Source organism: Trematomus bernacchii, unplaced genomic scaffold, assembly GCF_902827165.1.
Source record: "Trematomus bernacchii unplaced genomic scaffold, fTreBer1.1, whole genome shotgun sequence".
Lineage (NCBI taxonomy): Eukaryota > Metazoa > Chordata > Actinopteri > Perciformes > Nototheniidae > Trematomus > Trematomus bernacchii.
Window position 1 is genome coordinate 2,274,774 of NW_022987409.1, and position 16,962 is coordinate 2,291,735.

The window sequence follows — 16,962 nt, forward strand, 5'->3', positions numbered from 1 at the left end:
TTAAAATCCTTTGTTGGAGAGTCGTTATTAAATTGAGGACAGTCTCAGACTGAATGGCAACCCGTGGGAGGCGATGAGGGCCAAAGACTGTTCAGGACTAAGCCATATGAAAAACTCTCCCTGACACTCTAGGACCGACTTGAACGTGACCGCTGTTTCTTCGTCCTCTATCTTTTCACTCTGTTTTCTGCTTGTGGTGCTTGTACGTGCTGCTGTGCTACATGCCAATTTATTTTGCAGTGTATAGCTATTAAGAGTAAGTTATTGTGCCTATGATGAGTTCTGCTATTTCTGTTTGACCTTTAATAAAACACATCATTGTGATCCTCTTGGAGTGCTTTTTAATGTCCTTCCTCTTTTTGTGTGCAAAAGAGCTGTTATGAATATTCTTTTTACCTTAATGGCTCTAGTATATCATAATACATAGTTACACCTTCTAGGATGTTATCAGGTTCATATGAGACCAAATCAAATGGCTTGTTTTAAACCAAATCATTTTGTGCTGAGAAGAGACCGAAAGAAACAGAAATATTAATCATAAAAACCTTAAACAGTGTATTTCATACATTGCATTGAGTAACTTAATAACAGGTTCATAATCAGTGTTTCACTGGACTCTGGTTCAACGTTTCAAGTGTGTTGCACCTGTAACCACACCCTGCCATTAGCTAGAGTACTGACACACAACTCTAAATCAGTGTCGCAATATGATAGAAGATTATCCACTGGAGAAACCACACCCTTGATGTTCTGCTTTTAAAAATAACGTTACTACAGTTGCTGGCAGGACAATGTCACAAACAATATGTCAAATATGCAAATATGAGTGGTGGAAGTAACCCAACTCGTGGATAAGATGGAGAATTGTGTATTGAAAAATGGTTGTGAAATTCAAACTGGAGTGATAAATGATAAGTGAGATGATATGATAATGCTTTACATTAATCATTCGCAACACATAATTGTAATTTATAAATAAGGAAGTGGCCTAAATCTTCTTCCAAGGATGAAAGACTATACAAATATAGTTTAAATAAATGGATGTGATGATAATGCTTACAAATGTATAATGTAAGAAATGACATGTGCGTTGATTGAAAAATAAGATGATGACTTCAAAGTCAAACTGAAGTTGGTGTCTTGCAGAGTCTGTAAATGTGTTATAAACAGCACTGAGGGTCAATTTAGAGAAGATGCTTTTATTTTGAAAACAATAAAACCGGAAGTAATGTTGTCGTTAGCGGAAACCCGACCGTTAGCTTCAGGAAATCAGTTGGTGGAAAAAAAGCTTTCCTTTCTGTGACCAACGCTCCGCAGCACTGAGTCAAACAAACACAGGAACAGCGATAACCCGTCGCCCATGGACCCTCGGAGTGTAGCTCTAAACCCGCGGTGTGTCCGTCGATAGCTCGCCCCGGTGCCGAGGCTCCGGGCCGGGACCAGAACCAGGCCCGGACGGACATCACCCGGCGGGCTGCTTTGAGCAGGGATCGGCATGCCGTGTGCAGGGGAAGAGTAATGTTTATCACCGTGACTTTCTGTCTGTAGATAGTCATGTAAAGGGGGAGACGTTTTTTTAATATTTCGCTTGTTAGAACTCTAAAAGGCCTGATAAATGTTTCTGAAGCGAGTATAGCGGTGTAGCTAAGTCGTTAGCTGCTACGTTAGCATCCTCCGCCCCGATGAAAGAGTACAAGGTGGTCGTGCTGGGCAGCGGCGGCGTCGGCAAGTCCGCGCTGACCGTCCAGTTTGTCACTGGCACCTTCATCGAGAAATACGACCCGACCATCGAGGACTTTTACCGCAAGGAGATCGAGGTGGACTCGTCTCCCTCCGTGCTGGAGATCCTGGACACGGCGGGGACGGAGCAGTTCGCCTCCATGAGAGATCTGTACATAAAGAACGGGCAGGGGTTCATCCTGGTGTACAGCCTGGTCAACCAGCAGTCTTTCCAGGTACCCCTGTCATCAAACACACATCAAACACACACCATACGCACACCATACACACATCAAACACACATCAAACACACATCCAACACACATTACCTGCTCATAGTTATGTACTTCATCACAGCATTCCATGTATACACTGCATGGGGTGTGATGCATACTACCCAAATGCAGTGTCTTGCACCATCTGAAGGTTTATTATTTATTATTCAAAGAGGGAAGTAAAATACAATCTATACATCAATTTAAAAGCAAGTGTTGCTGAAGTGATCTTGGCAAAGGATCTTTTGATTAATTGACATCCTTGCATATGTCTATGCTGTGCTTTGGTATGTGGTGTATTGCATCAGTAGTTGAAGTATTCAGGTATATTATTGAAGTAAAGGTAGCCATTCTACACTGTAAACATACTCTGTTACAAGTCAAAGTCGTTGCAAGTCGTACTCAGGCAATAGTTCAAAATCAATTCTTATCAACATTTAGTTAACAAAAGTATACTATAATACAAAATGGCCCATATCAGATATATCGTTTTGGTGCATTCATATGTTTAATGTTGCAGCCTGTACATTTGGGTTTCATTGAGTTATTCTGTATTCTTATGGCCAGCTTTAGCAACAAATCTCATTTATTTGTTGGTTTATACTTTGTACCTCAGAATGCATCTTTGAAGGCCTTTTGAGAAACATACAAAGAAACACCCAAGTGTTTGACATTTAGATGTGAAAGTAATTAACTAGGTAACAGCTTAAAGCTACCTAGCTTGCAAAACAGGTTCTTATTTAACATGCATGCACTAAAGAAGGAAACGTCTCTGCCTCATGGTAACCAAAACTGTTTAATTGTGCCAACAAGTTTAACAGAAAACTCAGAAACTCAAAGGTCTTATAAAGACAGCAATACTTGTCTAATGATGTTGTTATACAAGAAGATATTGCATATCAAACGCTGTGCCATGTTTCTGTACCAAATACTAGTTTTGAAAAGCTATTGCCCATGAAACCTTAGAAAGATCATGTTTAAAACCTATGCCAATTATTCTTTAAGCATTTGAACATAGTCTTTTATAACTTTTTACAGCAGCCCTGTGTGTTTATTGTTGACGTCGGCATTTAAAACGTTTTTTAAATGCATACTGACTTTTTGACTGTACCCAATTCCCTCTCTTTTCCATTGTGAAACTGAACATTGCAAATCTGCTAAGAGCCAGTTAGCTGATGTTTCAGTACTGTAAACCACTTGAAGTTTCACGTGGAACCACTCTTAAACTCTCACTCTTCATCTTTCAGGACATCAGACCTATGCGAGACCAAATAGTGCGAGTGAAGCGCTTTGAGAAGGTGCCGTTGATCCTGGTCGGAAACAAAGTGGACCTGGAATCTGAGCGTGAGGTGGCGGGGGCAGATGGACGCGCTCTGGCTCAGGAGTGGGGCTGCCCTTTTATCGAAACTTCTGCCAAGAGCAAGACTATGGTGGACGAGCTGTTCGCAGAGATTGTCCGACAGATGAATTATTCCACACTGCCGGAGAAGCAGGAGCAGTGCTGCACAGCCTGTGTGGTGCAGTGAGAAAGAGGTAACAGCAGCGCCATTCCTATCTTTTCTTGAGCTGTTGCATTCATGTTTGGGCTTTCCCAAAGAGCACAGCACAGTTGGCCGAGCAGTCATTTTCCAAGATGTGATGAAATGTCCCTGCAGTGTCTGTGTAAAATGCTTCACAAGCTGAGGAGAAATGTGACAAATGGATGACTGTGTGGCGTCTCGGTGCTGTGTGAGGGAGAGGAGAGGTTGGAAGTGAGAAGGATGAGTGGGTGGTGCTGCTCTGGCAAACCGTTGGTTTAGCTTGTTATCATAAGATCGCAGAAAGTATGCAGCATGAAGAACACAACTGTATGAGCGGCTCGGGGCTGTGAGACTAATGAAGCACACAGCCGGAGAAAGAGGAAAATGTGACATCCTGAAAAATAAGTTGTGTTCCAAAACAGGAAGTTCACTAACTGTGTTACAATACACAGTAAAGTTTGAGCTTTTTAAAGGTGTTGTTTTAAGGGCTGCATTTGAACAAATACTCCTTTCATCTGTAATTTTCTCGATTAGCTACTTGGTCTATAAGAAATCCCCAAAAAGTGGAAAACGTTTATCAAAGTCCATCGTGATGTTTGCAAATGTCTTTTGGACTGTTATGCCAGTAACACAGTATTTTTGTGTCTCTTTTCTTTCTAGATGCATCATCTGTCTGGATCATCACAAGGATTTTGATTAACCATGAACCTGGGGACAAACTAACAGGAACTCACCGCTGTGGTAGAGTTTCTGTTCAATGTGGTTTCTGACTGCTTATCACAGAGCATCTGACAGGAAAGACGTCGGTCCTATTTTTGATATCATAACCGTTAGAAGACGTTTCTGCTGCAACCTTAACGGCCTTTGCTGCGACCCAGGATGGAGTCAGTCAGACGGACTTGTTACGAGCGGCCATCTGTGAATTTCAGTCTTTTATTATTTCTCCTTTTTAGTCGGAAGTATACCTGAAATAATAAGCAGAAGGGTTTGTGAGGTTGCAGCTTCTTTTTAAAGCTGCTTTAATCACTATTATATACTTTATTATTACTTGTATTATGTCTCAAATTTGGATTTTGACAAAGTATTTCATAATATCGAAACATTTACACTTTTAAGCATGCATACTTCGACAAGGTCGCTGCCCGGGTATGCTGCTCGCTTTGTTTTGAAAGTCTCCTCTAAAATAGTTCTTCTAACTGACGCAGACTACAGCGGCGTGCACAATGAGTTTTATGGCTTCAGGAAACAGGATGTACGACTTTGTGGATTAAACATGTTTCATCAAGAGTTTACGGTTGTATTATCAAAGTAGCCTGAGGCAGCAAAACTCATCTGAAGACATGCATGCTCAAAATTGAAAAATGTTCTACTAGATCAACTTGAAGTGATAGGAAGAGCCATTTTACTGTTTTTAGCCTGAATTCTGTCAAAGTCTCTACAAGGCATGAATCGCGTGGACGCAGGTCTTCCATTGAGTAGTTTCTGTGGGAGAATGATTTTGGAACGACCAAAGGAAGCTCACAGTGCATATTTGTGTTTGACTATATGGCGTGTGTTGCTTTTAATCCAGGAGACGCTGATTTCTTGTCATCAAATAACTCAGTGTGGTTTGATAAAAGTTCTTAATCAGATTTAACTTTGTATTTTTCTTTATCTTATAGTAACCTATTTATTTAAGACTAAAGACATTGGTAGCCAGTTTTTAACTTTTAATTTTATACTAGTTTTTGCTTTCCGTGACTCTTCAGGATACATGGTACATTGTTTTGTTTTTAAAGCTGAGGATTTAACAGCCTTAAATCATTTCTGTCGCACCCTGGTCTCGTGTTTCTTTTTTTCTTCTCAAAGATATAAAAAGCTGTTGTCATTTGGTAATAAACATGCCGGCCTTTCTGCTGTTGTCCCTTGGCACAGTTACAGTATTATCTCTGTTTAAAACACAAAACACAATCTTTTTTTCATCCCTAAACGTGACTAAATGAATAACAATGGGGCTCCAGTACATGAAGTTAAACAGTAGGGTTATTGCATTGTGATAACAACATTCACATGGTCCAACACACCCCGTTATTTTTAAGGTTACATTTCTTTCTTGTGATTTTTATGACTTATACGCAATCATTATAGACGTGTTGGTTGCAGATATAACACATGTTGTTGATTGGTTTACTTGTACAGGCTAGGTCTGCACACTGAGGCAAAATGTAAAATATATAATAACTTGAAATGTCGCAAAAATGGAAGTACAGTGTTTTAACTGCTAACTCGGTTTGAATTAAGACGATCACTGGTCTAAACAGGTCTCTTGTTGCAATGCCCAAAGATACATATTTTCCGGTCCTTGCACAGGACCTTTTAAGATTGATTTTAGAATATCTCTTGCATATATTTAATATTTCAAAAATACTATTAGCAATCTTGAGGGATCAATTATAACAAAGACAAATATATTGTGCAGCCCTAGACATTTCGAGGAAATTGAAATTAGTTTTGACATTTCTTTCACATGTTATATCTTTTTGGACATATCTGACAATGAGAAAACTAATACAAACCCTTTTCTGAGGCTACATCCTCTGAAAATACCAGTTCTCACAAACACTTTCCACTTCCCTATTGCTCTGTGTGTTTTTATGCACCAGTGGAGTTGGTGTGTGCTTTTATGCACCAGTGGAGTTGGTGTGTGTTTTGCAAGTTTTTTTTCTTGCTTTTGTCACACATGCTGCTGCAGTTTCCACATCCCACAGAGCGTGAAGCTGGCTCTTCTTCCTCTCGCTCTGCGGCGGTCAGGTGGAGCTGCTGCTGGTGGAGCTGCTGGAGGAGCTGCTGGTGCTCTGTGAGCCCGAGCATCCCTCAGGGTCACCACAGATCCTCAAAGCTTATTGTGGGGAAAACATAACAAAGTTTGAGAGCATGTCCCTGCTTGTTTTTTCTTTCATTGCAGAACGAGAGGTCTTAAACAAAAACAACTGTGCCTCTGGGCTGTCAGCTGCAACAAATCAAACTAATCTTACACAAATAACACTAGTCACTGCAGCTCTAATGTGTGGTTAACTACAGGACAGAGAAAGCAGCCTCCACACTGTTCAGGTTGCCACAAAATATCAAAGATCCCCAGGGTCATAGAGATAGTTACACACGTTTTGTTAATTTGTAGTGAATTAAACAACAAAACCAGTATGTACTTGGTAAGTAATGGAAAATATTTTTGTAATCTGTTTCATTGTTTTCATAACTTTCATCTCTATGAAGACACACTTGGTGATTTGAAGGTCAAAAGAGGTACTAACTGCCACATTTGGTTGACTGTAAAAGTGTGTGTAGATTTATACAGTACTTGCATAATATTGAAGACATTAAGCATGCTTGTCTGGTATGATACATGCAATAAAGAGTGAGAGTTTCATGAGATAATAGCAAACATGTATAGCGACAAAAATAAATGAGAGGCTAAATCTTAACTAGATATCAGAGGAAAAATCCTGTTGTGAAATGTAGACCATTGTACTGAGGATTATTAGGAACAGGAACAGGGGAACAAATAAGATTTATTTTAAATGTTAGATTTCGAGAATAAAGTTGAACTGTCAGTATGTGCACTGACGCTAGACGTTTTCTTTACTCTCAAAAATATAACATTAATCTTGAAATATCAACTTTAATCTTGGCATTTCCACTTTATTCTCAAAATGCAACAAAAAAATGCCACATTTTAAAGCCTGGCACTCATAATCTTCCACACATATATGGTCCACTGACCTTGACATCTTTTGACCCACAAGTTCTCACTCACAGGGTTCTTCTGAGGCAGCTCGGGGGCGTCTGGAGTGAAATATCACCAGACGTGGTAATGCCCCCCCCCCCCACGGCCCCCCAGGAGCCCAGCTGTCAGTGTCAAGTACAAACTTCCTGCCCTGACTCCTTTAAATCTCCGTCAGCATGTTTACTGTTTTTCACCGGCTACAGGAGGTCTCTGCTCTATTTTGCAGGTGTGCTTACTTATAAACGGAGACAGGGTGCTTCATCACTGTCTCTGAGACATGAGAGGTGGTGTTCCAGGAAATTGAGCTGTGAGAAAAAATGTAAATATGAATGATGCCCCCTTATTCCTATATCACCTTTCAAAACAAAGTGCTTTTCAGTAATACAAACCACATTTAAAACACAAGAGAATAAAACAAACAGAGCCAGAAAACCAAAATAGAGTGTATGTAAGTTTTTAAAAAATCACATTTTAAAAAGGATTTAAAAGATGTTAGTTTGCAGTCTGAACCCTGACTACAAGGTTCATTTGAGTTATAGGTTGTTATGCAAAATCATGGTTATTATTTTATTGTTTGATATAAAAGGTGCTGTATGAATTAAGTTTAGATGATTTTCATTATAAATAAGTCACATTCTATACTGTTATATTTCATGTGTAACTTCAGAAAATCAGCTCTGAATCATCTAAACTGAGTTTAAAGCATAGGTTTAAAGTGGTATTAGCAGTATGAAAATATAGCAGTTGTAGGTCCAGGCCTCGCGGGGGCAGCAGCACGTATTTTCACGGTTCATACTCTGACGTCACCAGTCTAATGCGGAAATAGCTGTCAGGATGAGATGAGCTGTGAGAAAAAAGGCTGTAAAGTGTTTTAAAAATACTTTAACACATAAAGAAAACTGAGAGATAAGCAGCTATGAAGACCGTGTTTGTTACTGTCGGCACCACGAGCTTCGATGAGCTCATTGAAAGCATCACGAGTCCAGAGACCGTTCAGGTGAGTAAACAAGCTAAAGCTAAAAAAGAGCACCCGAGTTTGATTCTGCTTTTGTTGTTGTTTTTATTGGCTTAATTAAACAATACAAATACATTGTATGAACAGTACTTTTTTAAATGATAACATAATTATTCAGGTTATGTAAATCATTCAAAGAGTTGGGTACTAAAGAGAAATAATTAAATAAATTGTCATACAAAGTAAAATCACATACAAACCCACATAAGATTATAAAACAGGTCTAACATTGAAGAATGTTCTGGTTTCAAAATCTGATCGTAATTTATTTGAGAATCTAATTTTATAAATACAAAATGTGGCTAGAATAATGAAAAGTATACAGTCAGATTATCTTATAAAAGGGGTGTTTTAGCTTCGAGGCTATACTTAAGATTTGTGGCACTAAATTGTATATGCAGGACCAAATAACTGCTACATGTGACAGAACGATATAAATACACAATTACACAAAACCAAATTGTATTGCTAACGAGTGAAAACAAATGAAATTTGAGCAATAAATTATTCTTCGTTGATAGGTACACAAATGTGAGTAGTTTAATAATAACTTGTTTTTCTCCTCACAGGCTTTAACGGCTCGTGGATATGAGCGTTTGGTCCTTCAGGTTGGTAGAGGGTCTCTTGTTCCAGCTGCTGACAGCTGTCCGCACGTCACACTGGAGGCTTATCGATTCAAAGACTCGATAGCAGAAGACATCGAGCAGGCCGACCTCGTCATCAGCCACGCAGGTCAGTAAAGTATCAAAAACCATGAGCTCCTGCAAAACTGCTTTTTACATTTTATATAACACAAAGATATTGCTGCCTTGACACAAAACAAAATCAAACAGAACAAAACAAGAATGGTCCTACTGTTGACATTTTTATTTTATTTCAATTGCATAGATGCCAAAAACATCTCAAGTATTTAGAATAAAAAAAAACTAATCTAAGATCAGAAACGTTGTTTAGAGAAACCAATCATTCGCTTGACCATCTTTTATATCTGAATCCTTTATAATAACTAATCGGCCTCCATATGGTCTGATGTATATGCTGTTAAGCCTTTAAAGCTGAAGTTGTAGTTTAGGATTGATAACTGTGCAGGCTATGTATCAATGTAATAGGTTTCTTATTCCATCACAATCAATTGATGCTGCCAATCTGTACATGTAAGCCTTTTAAAGAGATTTTCACTATTAAAAATGATTGATAAGGTCAATGTGCCACAACAGTTATTTTCCACATTCCTTTCCTGAACAGAAGACATTAATGACTGTAGATTTCAAAGGAAGAGCAAATACAGGTATGTCATCAGCATCAATGTGCAAACATTAAAGAGAAAACTGATGATTAATACAGCAACAGGCAACACAGCATGAGTGCATTAGAGGGCATCGAGCAAACTGTAAAAACAGGATGATATTCAAGCAGATATCTTGGATTGGATTGTAGTTGTGGCCTCCTTGCCTTTAAGCCACTTCACAGTTTTTTCAGACGTGCTTCCTATCCTTCCATGTGCACAGTGTTGGTGAGAATGACGATAGACAACAGGTGGGTTGTCAAGTCATTATCCTGCATAGCTGAAACCTTTTAATAAAAGGAAAGAAGCAGCAAGTCATGGACGACTGTATTTGAGTTATAATGAGGCAAAACCTTTCCTTAGAGGAAGTCTAGTGTGCACAAGATCAATAGCGTACCATGCTGTGAATGGATCTGGCCCTTCCTACATCAGGACATGGTTAAACCATACACCCCAGCACGTGCACTCCGCTCTGCATCGGCCAAACGACTCGCTGCACCCGCACTGCGAGGGGAACCCAAGTTCCCATCGGCAAAAACACGTCGGTTTGCTATCCTGGCTCCAAAATGGTGGAATGAGCTCCCCATTGACATCAGGACAGCAGAAAGCCTACACATCTTCCGGCGCAGACTGAAAACTCATCTCTTTCGACTCCACTTTGAGCGATAGAATTACTATCAAAGCACTTATATACTAACAAAGGACTGGCTTATCTAAAGCCAGTTGAGTAGCACTTGAAATGTTTTGTCTCTATGAAACCTGATGTACTTATATGATTCTGTTTTCTTCAAGTTTGTATCTTCTTGGTCGAATGCAATTATTGTAAGTCGCTTTGGATAAAAGCGTCAGCTAAATGTAATGTAATTGTTGTTTCATGTTTTTACAATTTCTCAGCTTCACACACATTTGAACACTTCACATCCTGGTTGAATATGTTAAAAAGCATGTCATAGATTTGGAAACTTGTGTTTTTCCAACAAAAGCAAAAACTCTTTGGCATCATGTTATATTAACAGCTGGAATAAAGTTAATTATAAGATAAACAACCTTTAAACCTGATGAAACTAAAACATTATTTTAGCCTTTTTACATGACTTCCATCAATCTGGACATGTTATTGTGTTCATTGGTCACCTTGAATGTAGTGCGGTACGCAACCAAATTCTAAATCAACACTCAAATTCTGCACATCTTTTTGCAAGTGTTGTCTTCTTTTTCTTTTGTCATCCTTAAATTAGCTAGGAAGGCACCATTCATTACTTTTTTAAAACCAAGATAACAAAATAAAACATTTAAAATGTTTTTTAGGGGGATAACATCATAAAACATGGCAACATACTATCAGAGCTTTTCCGAAAACCTCAATAGAAGAAAAAAAAGATATTCGGCACATCTCTACTTGAATGGCAGAGCTTCCAACCTGTTGAATGCAATGGACAACACAAAGTAGACAATTGGTTTACTGGTATGAATTGACAGTTTTTAGCTTGTTTCAAAACTCTGTATGAAAGTCTATCTTGAACTTTCACTCTATAGTAAGACAACAAGAAATTAAGAAAACGCCTGACTCCAGTTCTTCACATTGACCGGATCTCCATCTTCTTTTTCTTCTCAGGAGCAGGAAGTTGTTTGGAGTCGCTCGGTGCCGGAAAATCTCTGCTGGTCGTCGTCAACGACAAACTGATGAACAACCACCAGCTGGAGATGGCCAGACAGCTGCACATGGACTCACACCTGTTGTACTGCACATGCAGGTATGACTTTCCATTTTACACTTTATAAAGGTCAGAATTATTTGATACATGTATACATGTCAGATAAATGACTTGATACATGTATACATGTCAGATAAATGATTTGATACATGTCAGATAAATGATTTGATACATGTATACGTGTCAGATAAATGATTTGATACATGTATACATGTCAGATAAATGACTTAAAGGTGGGGCAGGTAAGTTTGAGAAACCGGCTCGAGATACACTTTTTGCTATATTCCATGGAATTCTCTTAACATCCCAATAGCAATGAATATCTTAAGTGCTTTGACAAAAAATCCATAAAAAAATGTCATCTGTGGAAGCCGTAATACTGTAAAAAGCACGACCAATCATTTTAGCCGGCCCGGCTAAAATAACTGGATGGCCTACCTGCCTGTCAGCCTTCCATCTGTGCACAAATTTATCTCGTGCCCTCATTGGTCATGTGCGCGTTCGTGTGTGTTGGAGGAGGGGCTCTGTAAGGAAGTGGCAGATTTTCTCCGGTTGTGTATTTTCAAATTCTAGCGCACTCAAGCTGGTTTCTCCAAAATTACCTACCCCACCTTTAAGTATAAATAAAAGTGTATTTTTAAATAGAGGTATAGATAAAGAAATACATAATATAATAATGAATGCATTCTAAATACTTAAATAACCAACTTAAAGGTACCAATAAAATAATAAATACATGTTGAAGTTAATATGGAAATAAATAGATAAATGCATAAATAAATAATTAAACCAGATATGAAAAAAATAACTATTTTAAATGTATTTTTTTATTTCTATTGTTTTGCTGTTAATTTTATTGTGTGTTTATTTATTTATGAATTTATTAACACTTGTCTGTTATCCATTTCTATATTTTAAATTTAGATTTTTGCCTATTTATTAATTCCTTGTTTTGTAAATGTGTATATCTTAATTCTTTTTCGTGCTCCATGTTATTATAGATGTGACGTTTATTAGCAAAATGAAAGTAACAATCCTTTTTTCATAAAACATTTTCCAGCACCCTGTCAGAAACTCTGAAGGCGATGGATCTCTCCGTTCTTCAGCCCTTTTTGCCCGGACAGCCCAAGAACTTTGCACATTTCCTCGATAAAGCCCTCGGTGTTCAGTGAAACTCAAAATCTACTGGACTGCTTGTTTTCTGTAACATAATGATACTTTTTTTAATATGGAGGAAATTGTTGTAGATTGCGTCCTTTTAATTTGATTGTACAGCAAACTGTTGAACATTTGAGTGCTTGTTTGACATTTTGAATATTAAAATAATAATATATTAACATATATTTTTCTGTCTGTGAATTCTCAGTGTTACAGAATTTCATTATTACATCAAAATAATAATAATAATAGATTACATTTGTATAGCGCCTTTCAAGGGACCCAAGGCCGCTTTACATGGTGAACAAACAAACAAACAAACAAACAAACAAACAAAAGGGGCAAATAATAAAGTTAACCCTTAGATGCACGAGTGACTGGACCCTACACTCTTCCATCAGTGGGTCAAAAAGGAGGTGTTTTTATGCCATTTTTGTCATTTTGGTTAAGAAAAATCACTTGTATAATATTTAGTATTATATTTTGGTTCACACTAGAAATATTTTATATTTAATTTTTACAATTTATAATTTTAGACATTTTTTTTACATTTTGAAAAAAAACGTTTTGAACATATTGATGCACAGATCTCCGTTATTCTGAGACCCTCACAGTATTCCATCTCTTCTCCTCCACCGCCCATCAATCCATGCCGGTTGATATATTGGTTGATCCATACCCCCCACCCTAACCTTCCCTTATATTGTAAAGCGATTTTGAGTGCTTGAAAAGCCCTATACAAATATAATGTATTATTATTATTATACTGACAGGTATCATATCTTGCTGTGTAAAATAATCTTCCTGAGAGAAGTCACTTGTGATGTAGTCTGTGTGGTCTACACTTAATGTATTCCTGACAGCAACAGGTGATAAGAATCAAAGGTTCCCATAGGATGCCATAGAAAATGCATGCAGGTCATTTTTGACCCACTTACGGAAGCTTGGGGTAGTAATACAAAAACTACAATTTCTTAAAATGAATAACATTTAAATTTAAAATGTGAATGGCATGATATCCAAAACATGTTTTTTGAGGAATAGCTGGAATATGAAATGATAAAAAAAAATGTAATTACAAAGATACTTCAAGAAAACCACCTCACCGGGTCAAAAAAGACCCACTTAAAAAAATAAACTCTAAACCTTATTTCCTTTATGGTGTCTATTATAGAAAATAACTCCTTAATTTTCACGTGTCAATGCACCACCATGACCATAAATCATAGTGGTGCATTCGTACATAAAAATAAAGAAAAAAAATGTATATCATAAATGAAAAAATACGGAATTTACCAAGGTTATTATGAAAGGAAATCTGAATAATCTAACCAACACTGAACAAGGCTCTCTGTACATGATTTGATATCACTTTCTTCTAACTTCCCCTTATTCCAAAGGCAGACACAAATCCAGTTCTCTGCTTTATAATGACACGAAAATTGATTTGATGCAACACACAGAAAATTAAGTTGTTCCAATGTTTACCACAAGGGTGAGATAATGTTGACCTGGTAATGTTGATTATCATTTCAGCACGTACCCAACCTGGCAAGATGCATACATTTAGTGGGTTAAAGCTCTAGGCTGAGGTTTTTGATATGGTACCATGTGGTTAATATTTTAAAGGTCCCCTATTATACTGTTTTTCATCAATATATTATAGGTCTCAGATATATACAAAACATGTCTCTGAAGTGTTTGGCTCCAAATACCAAACAGATCATTGCAGCATCCCATAATCCCCTCTGTTTCAGGCCTGTTTCAAAAGTGCTGATTCTCTTAGGGCTTTCACACCAACGTGATTCCCATTCTAGCTCCGTGCTAGAGCTTCTCTGGTTCGGAACCGGTTTTTGTTCACACCGCCCAGAGCCCGACTGGTGCTGGTTCATGCTGCGTCATGACGTCACCGCTTATGTCGCTGATTTTCTCCTCAACGGCGTTACAGTGCTCACTACAACAACAACAATGGGGGACTGCATCGGGTCGATGATCGTGTTGCTTTTAATCATACGAAGCCAGATTAAATTAAATAACGACTTCTCCAAGCTTATACTTTTCTCCAGAGTGCCGTGGTTCATTGTTTATTAATGTGTTTCAGCGGCATTTACCGACCGCTGCAGTGCTGGCTGCTCTTCCACGGGAGTTTATTCTCCCGTTAGCTCCAGGTTAGCTCACACGGCTCTAAAGTATTCACTGTCTGACTGTCACACAAGCAGCTGATACATATCCCCAATTCCCCTTAAGTGAATGTGTGTCAGTCTGAATTGACGCTGTTTGGCATCACAACGCTGTTATTAAAGTTTCTCTGGTATAAAATGGGTGATGTTAGCATAGCAACCGAAGCTAAACTGACTATTTTGACTACTTGTTGTTGCTATCCTATTGTGGCATAAGCCGTTTTCTACAGGCACATTTTACCGGCGTATTTTTCATTATGATTCTACTTGTGATAGTCGGACATGACAACCTGTGCAGCCCATGTATTGATTCCATCCGATAGCTGCTATAATACAAAACAAAACGTCTGCCTGCTCTCCACAATGATCAATGACAGTGAACGGATGGTCAAAGTAAGGTACAAATAAACAGAATCACACGAAGCCTGGTTAGTGTTGCCTGACTTTATGAAGTGTGTTGTTTTTTTTATAAGTGTGGTTGCGTTATAGTCACTTTTCTCAGAGCTACTGCTTGTTACAACTTTTATTTGCCGTACTCGCCAACAACGTTATGACATCATAAAGTGGCCAAAATCTGATCAGCTCATTTTCAGACAGGTTTTTATATAAATGGATCAGGACAAAAAGTGAGTGAATCTTTTTTCCTGAAAGTTTCAGAATCTCTTTACACAGAGGGGACACATGTTTATGTATAAAGGACATGAAAAAGTGGATTTTGCATAATAGGTGACCTTTAAGTATAACCCCTCTTTATACGCCATGACCCCCTTTTCTTAGTCTAACTGCTTCATGTATAACTGTATGAGAGGCTTTAAATCCTCTATAATGTGTATGTTACTGAACAACCCAGAGACAGATATTTGTTCAGTCTTGTTCAGCATGAGTCGCTATTTAAAAGGCATATTGTAGAATATCAGGAAACCGGTGTTGATGTTGGCCAGACAACGCTGACTCTTAGACAACGCTGACTCTGAGTTACGGTTTCTTCAGCAGGAGAGGTTTGGTTAAACAGGAAGTGATGGGTGAACAGCAGCACGTAGCTTCTTATAGCTCTTCAACAGCTGAACAGTGTTTAGAGTCAGGGCAGGCAACATTTGTCCTCTTTTTGACACAGAGGTCGAACGTTTCTGTTTTCTATTATAATTCACCAACTAAATGTGTTAATAAAACCTGTTATTGTGCTAAACAATTGAACAGTGTGATGGCATATACATTTAGTTGTATTAGTTGTTTTGTATAATGTTAATTTCCCAAATTCCCTGAGGGGTAGATGGCATTTCTGGCAGCTTGATGAACAATATCCTCTACTGTACAGGAAGAAACCAGAACTGTGCCTACATATTTCTTATGAAAGTCCCTTCTGCTTTTGTCTTGAACGATTTCTGTAGAAACGACTGATTGCAGTGAAGTGAAGCACAACAACTGTCTGATGCTGTGGTAACAGCTGATCTACCACATCAGCTTGAAGAAGGAAATGGTAAGTTATACTAACAAACAACAGAAAACAAGTTTAACGCTCAGTGGATCCAGGGCACTCAGACATACCATCTCTGAAATGTAGCGTTATAATTTGTTCACCGCCCTTGTCAGGTGCTAAGTGGTTTATTGCTTCCAGTCAAATTGAAATGAAAGGAGAATTAATAATTCATTCTAATTTGCTTCATTTCTAGGAATTTTCTGGAATTCACAGCCAGTTCCCCAGAGAAGTATTAACCCTGATCCCAGAAAGATCTTCAGTCAATATCTTCGTTATACATTGTAGAGTGGAAACTATTTGTCGATCTAAAATTAATCTGCCCCTTTTCTATAGAAAGAGATACGATGCTTTCTTCCATTTAATTGATCCTTTAATAAAATGTCTCCCAGGACCTGTTATTAAACAGAAAAAATTGAGTTGGAGCCTTAATTTTCTTCCTGTTTTAGAAGTTAGTAAAAAGTATTTATAATTGTTTATCGTTTAAGTCTTGAAATGGCAAACAATCCCTTATTCCAGCTTGTCATTTGTGAAGATTTCCTTGTTTTCTTTGTTAAGATAGCGTAGAACATTCAGTATTTTGGTTCTGGACTGTGGGTTGGCCGAAAATATATAATTGAAGACGTCACCTTTGCTTTGAGGTCACTTTAGATAATGAAAACAGTCCTTAGATTCATCTAGGAGTGGGCTTAACCTCTGGATACCCCCTTATTATTGCAGATATTTTCTAGGACAAGTCCCAACCTTTTGATGTTTCTCCTGAATCAATTTAAACTGTAGCTAACCGGTTTGGACTGGTTCTGCCTACAGTAGATTCACATGATATTTGTGCAGACTGCTATTTCATCTAATATGGAA

The 16,962-nt window shown here is 38.1% G+C and overlaps 2 protein-coding genes across 2 annotated transcripts; both read left to right on the forward strand.

The window, feature by feature from the left end:
• The first annotated feature begins 1,240 nt into the window (after positions 1–1,240).
• On the forward strand, positions 1,241–5,425 carry rap2c (RAP2C, member of RAS oncogene family). The gene is made up of 3 exons (XM_034137564.1): positions 1,241–1,955; positions 3,242–3,527; positions 4,175–5,425. Exons 1-2 carry the CDS (start codon positions 1,683–1,685, stop codon positions 3,518–3,520), a joined length of 552 nt encoding a protein of 183 aa, XP_033993455.1. The 5' UTR covers positions 1,241–1,682; the 3' UTR covers positions 3,521–3,527; positions 4,175–5,425.
• A 2,611-nt stretch (positions 5,426–8,036) lies between these two features.
• Positions 8,037–12,619, forward strand: zgc:92907 (uncharacterized protein LOC436733 homolog). The gene is made up of 4 exons (XM_034137588.1): positions 8,037–8,274; positions 8,862–9,024; positions 11,193–11,331; positions 12,353–12,619. Exons 1-4 carry the CDS (start codon positions 8,194–8,196, stop codon positions 12,462–12,464), a joined length of 495 nt encoding a protein of 164 aa, XP_033993479.1. The 5' UTR covers positions 8,037–8,193; the 3' UTR covers positions 12,465–12,619.
• The last annotated feature ends 4,343 nt before the right edge of the window (positions 12,620–16,962 follow it).

Bases quoted from the DNA above. Each gene is read 5' to 3' on its own strand.
- rap2c (XM_034137564.1), top strand. From the start codon at position 1,683: ATGAAAGAGTACAAGGTGGTCGTGCTGGGCAGCGGCGGCGTCGGCAAG. The intron at 1,956-3,241 runs GTACCCCTGTCA...TTCATCTTTCAG, and splicing joins TCAACCAGCAGTCTTTCCAG to GACATCAGACCTATGCGAGA.
- zgc:92907 (XM_034137588.1), top strand. From the start codon at position 8,194: ATGAAGACCGTGTTTGTTACTGTCGGCACCACGAGCTTCGATGAGCTC. The intron at 8,275-8,861 runs GTGAGTAAACAA...TTCTCCTCACAG, and splicing joins CGAGTCCAGAGACCGTTCAG to GCTTTAACGGCTCGTGGATA. The intron at 11,332-12,352 runs GTATGACTTTCC...AACATTTTCCAG, and splicing joins CTGTTGTACTGCACATGCAG to CACCCTGTCAGAAACTCTGA.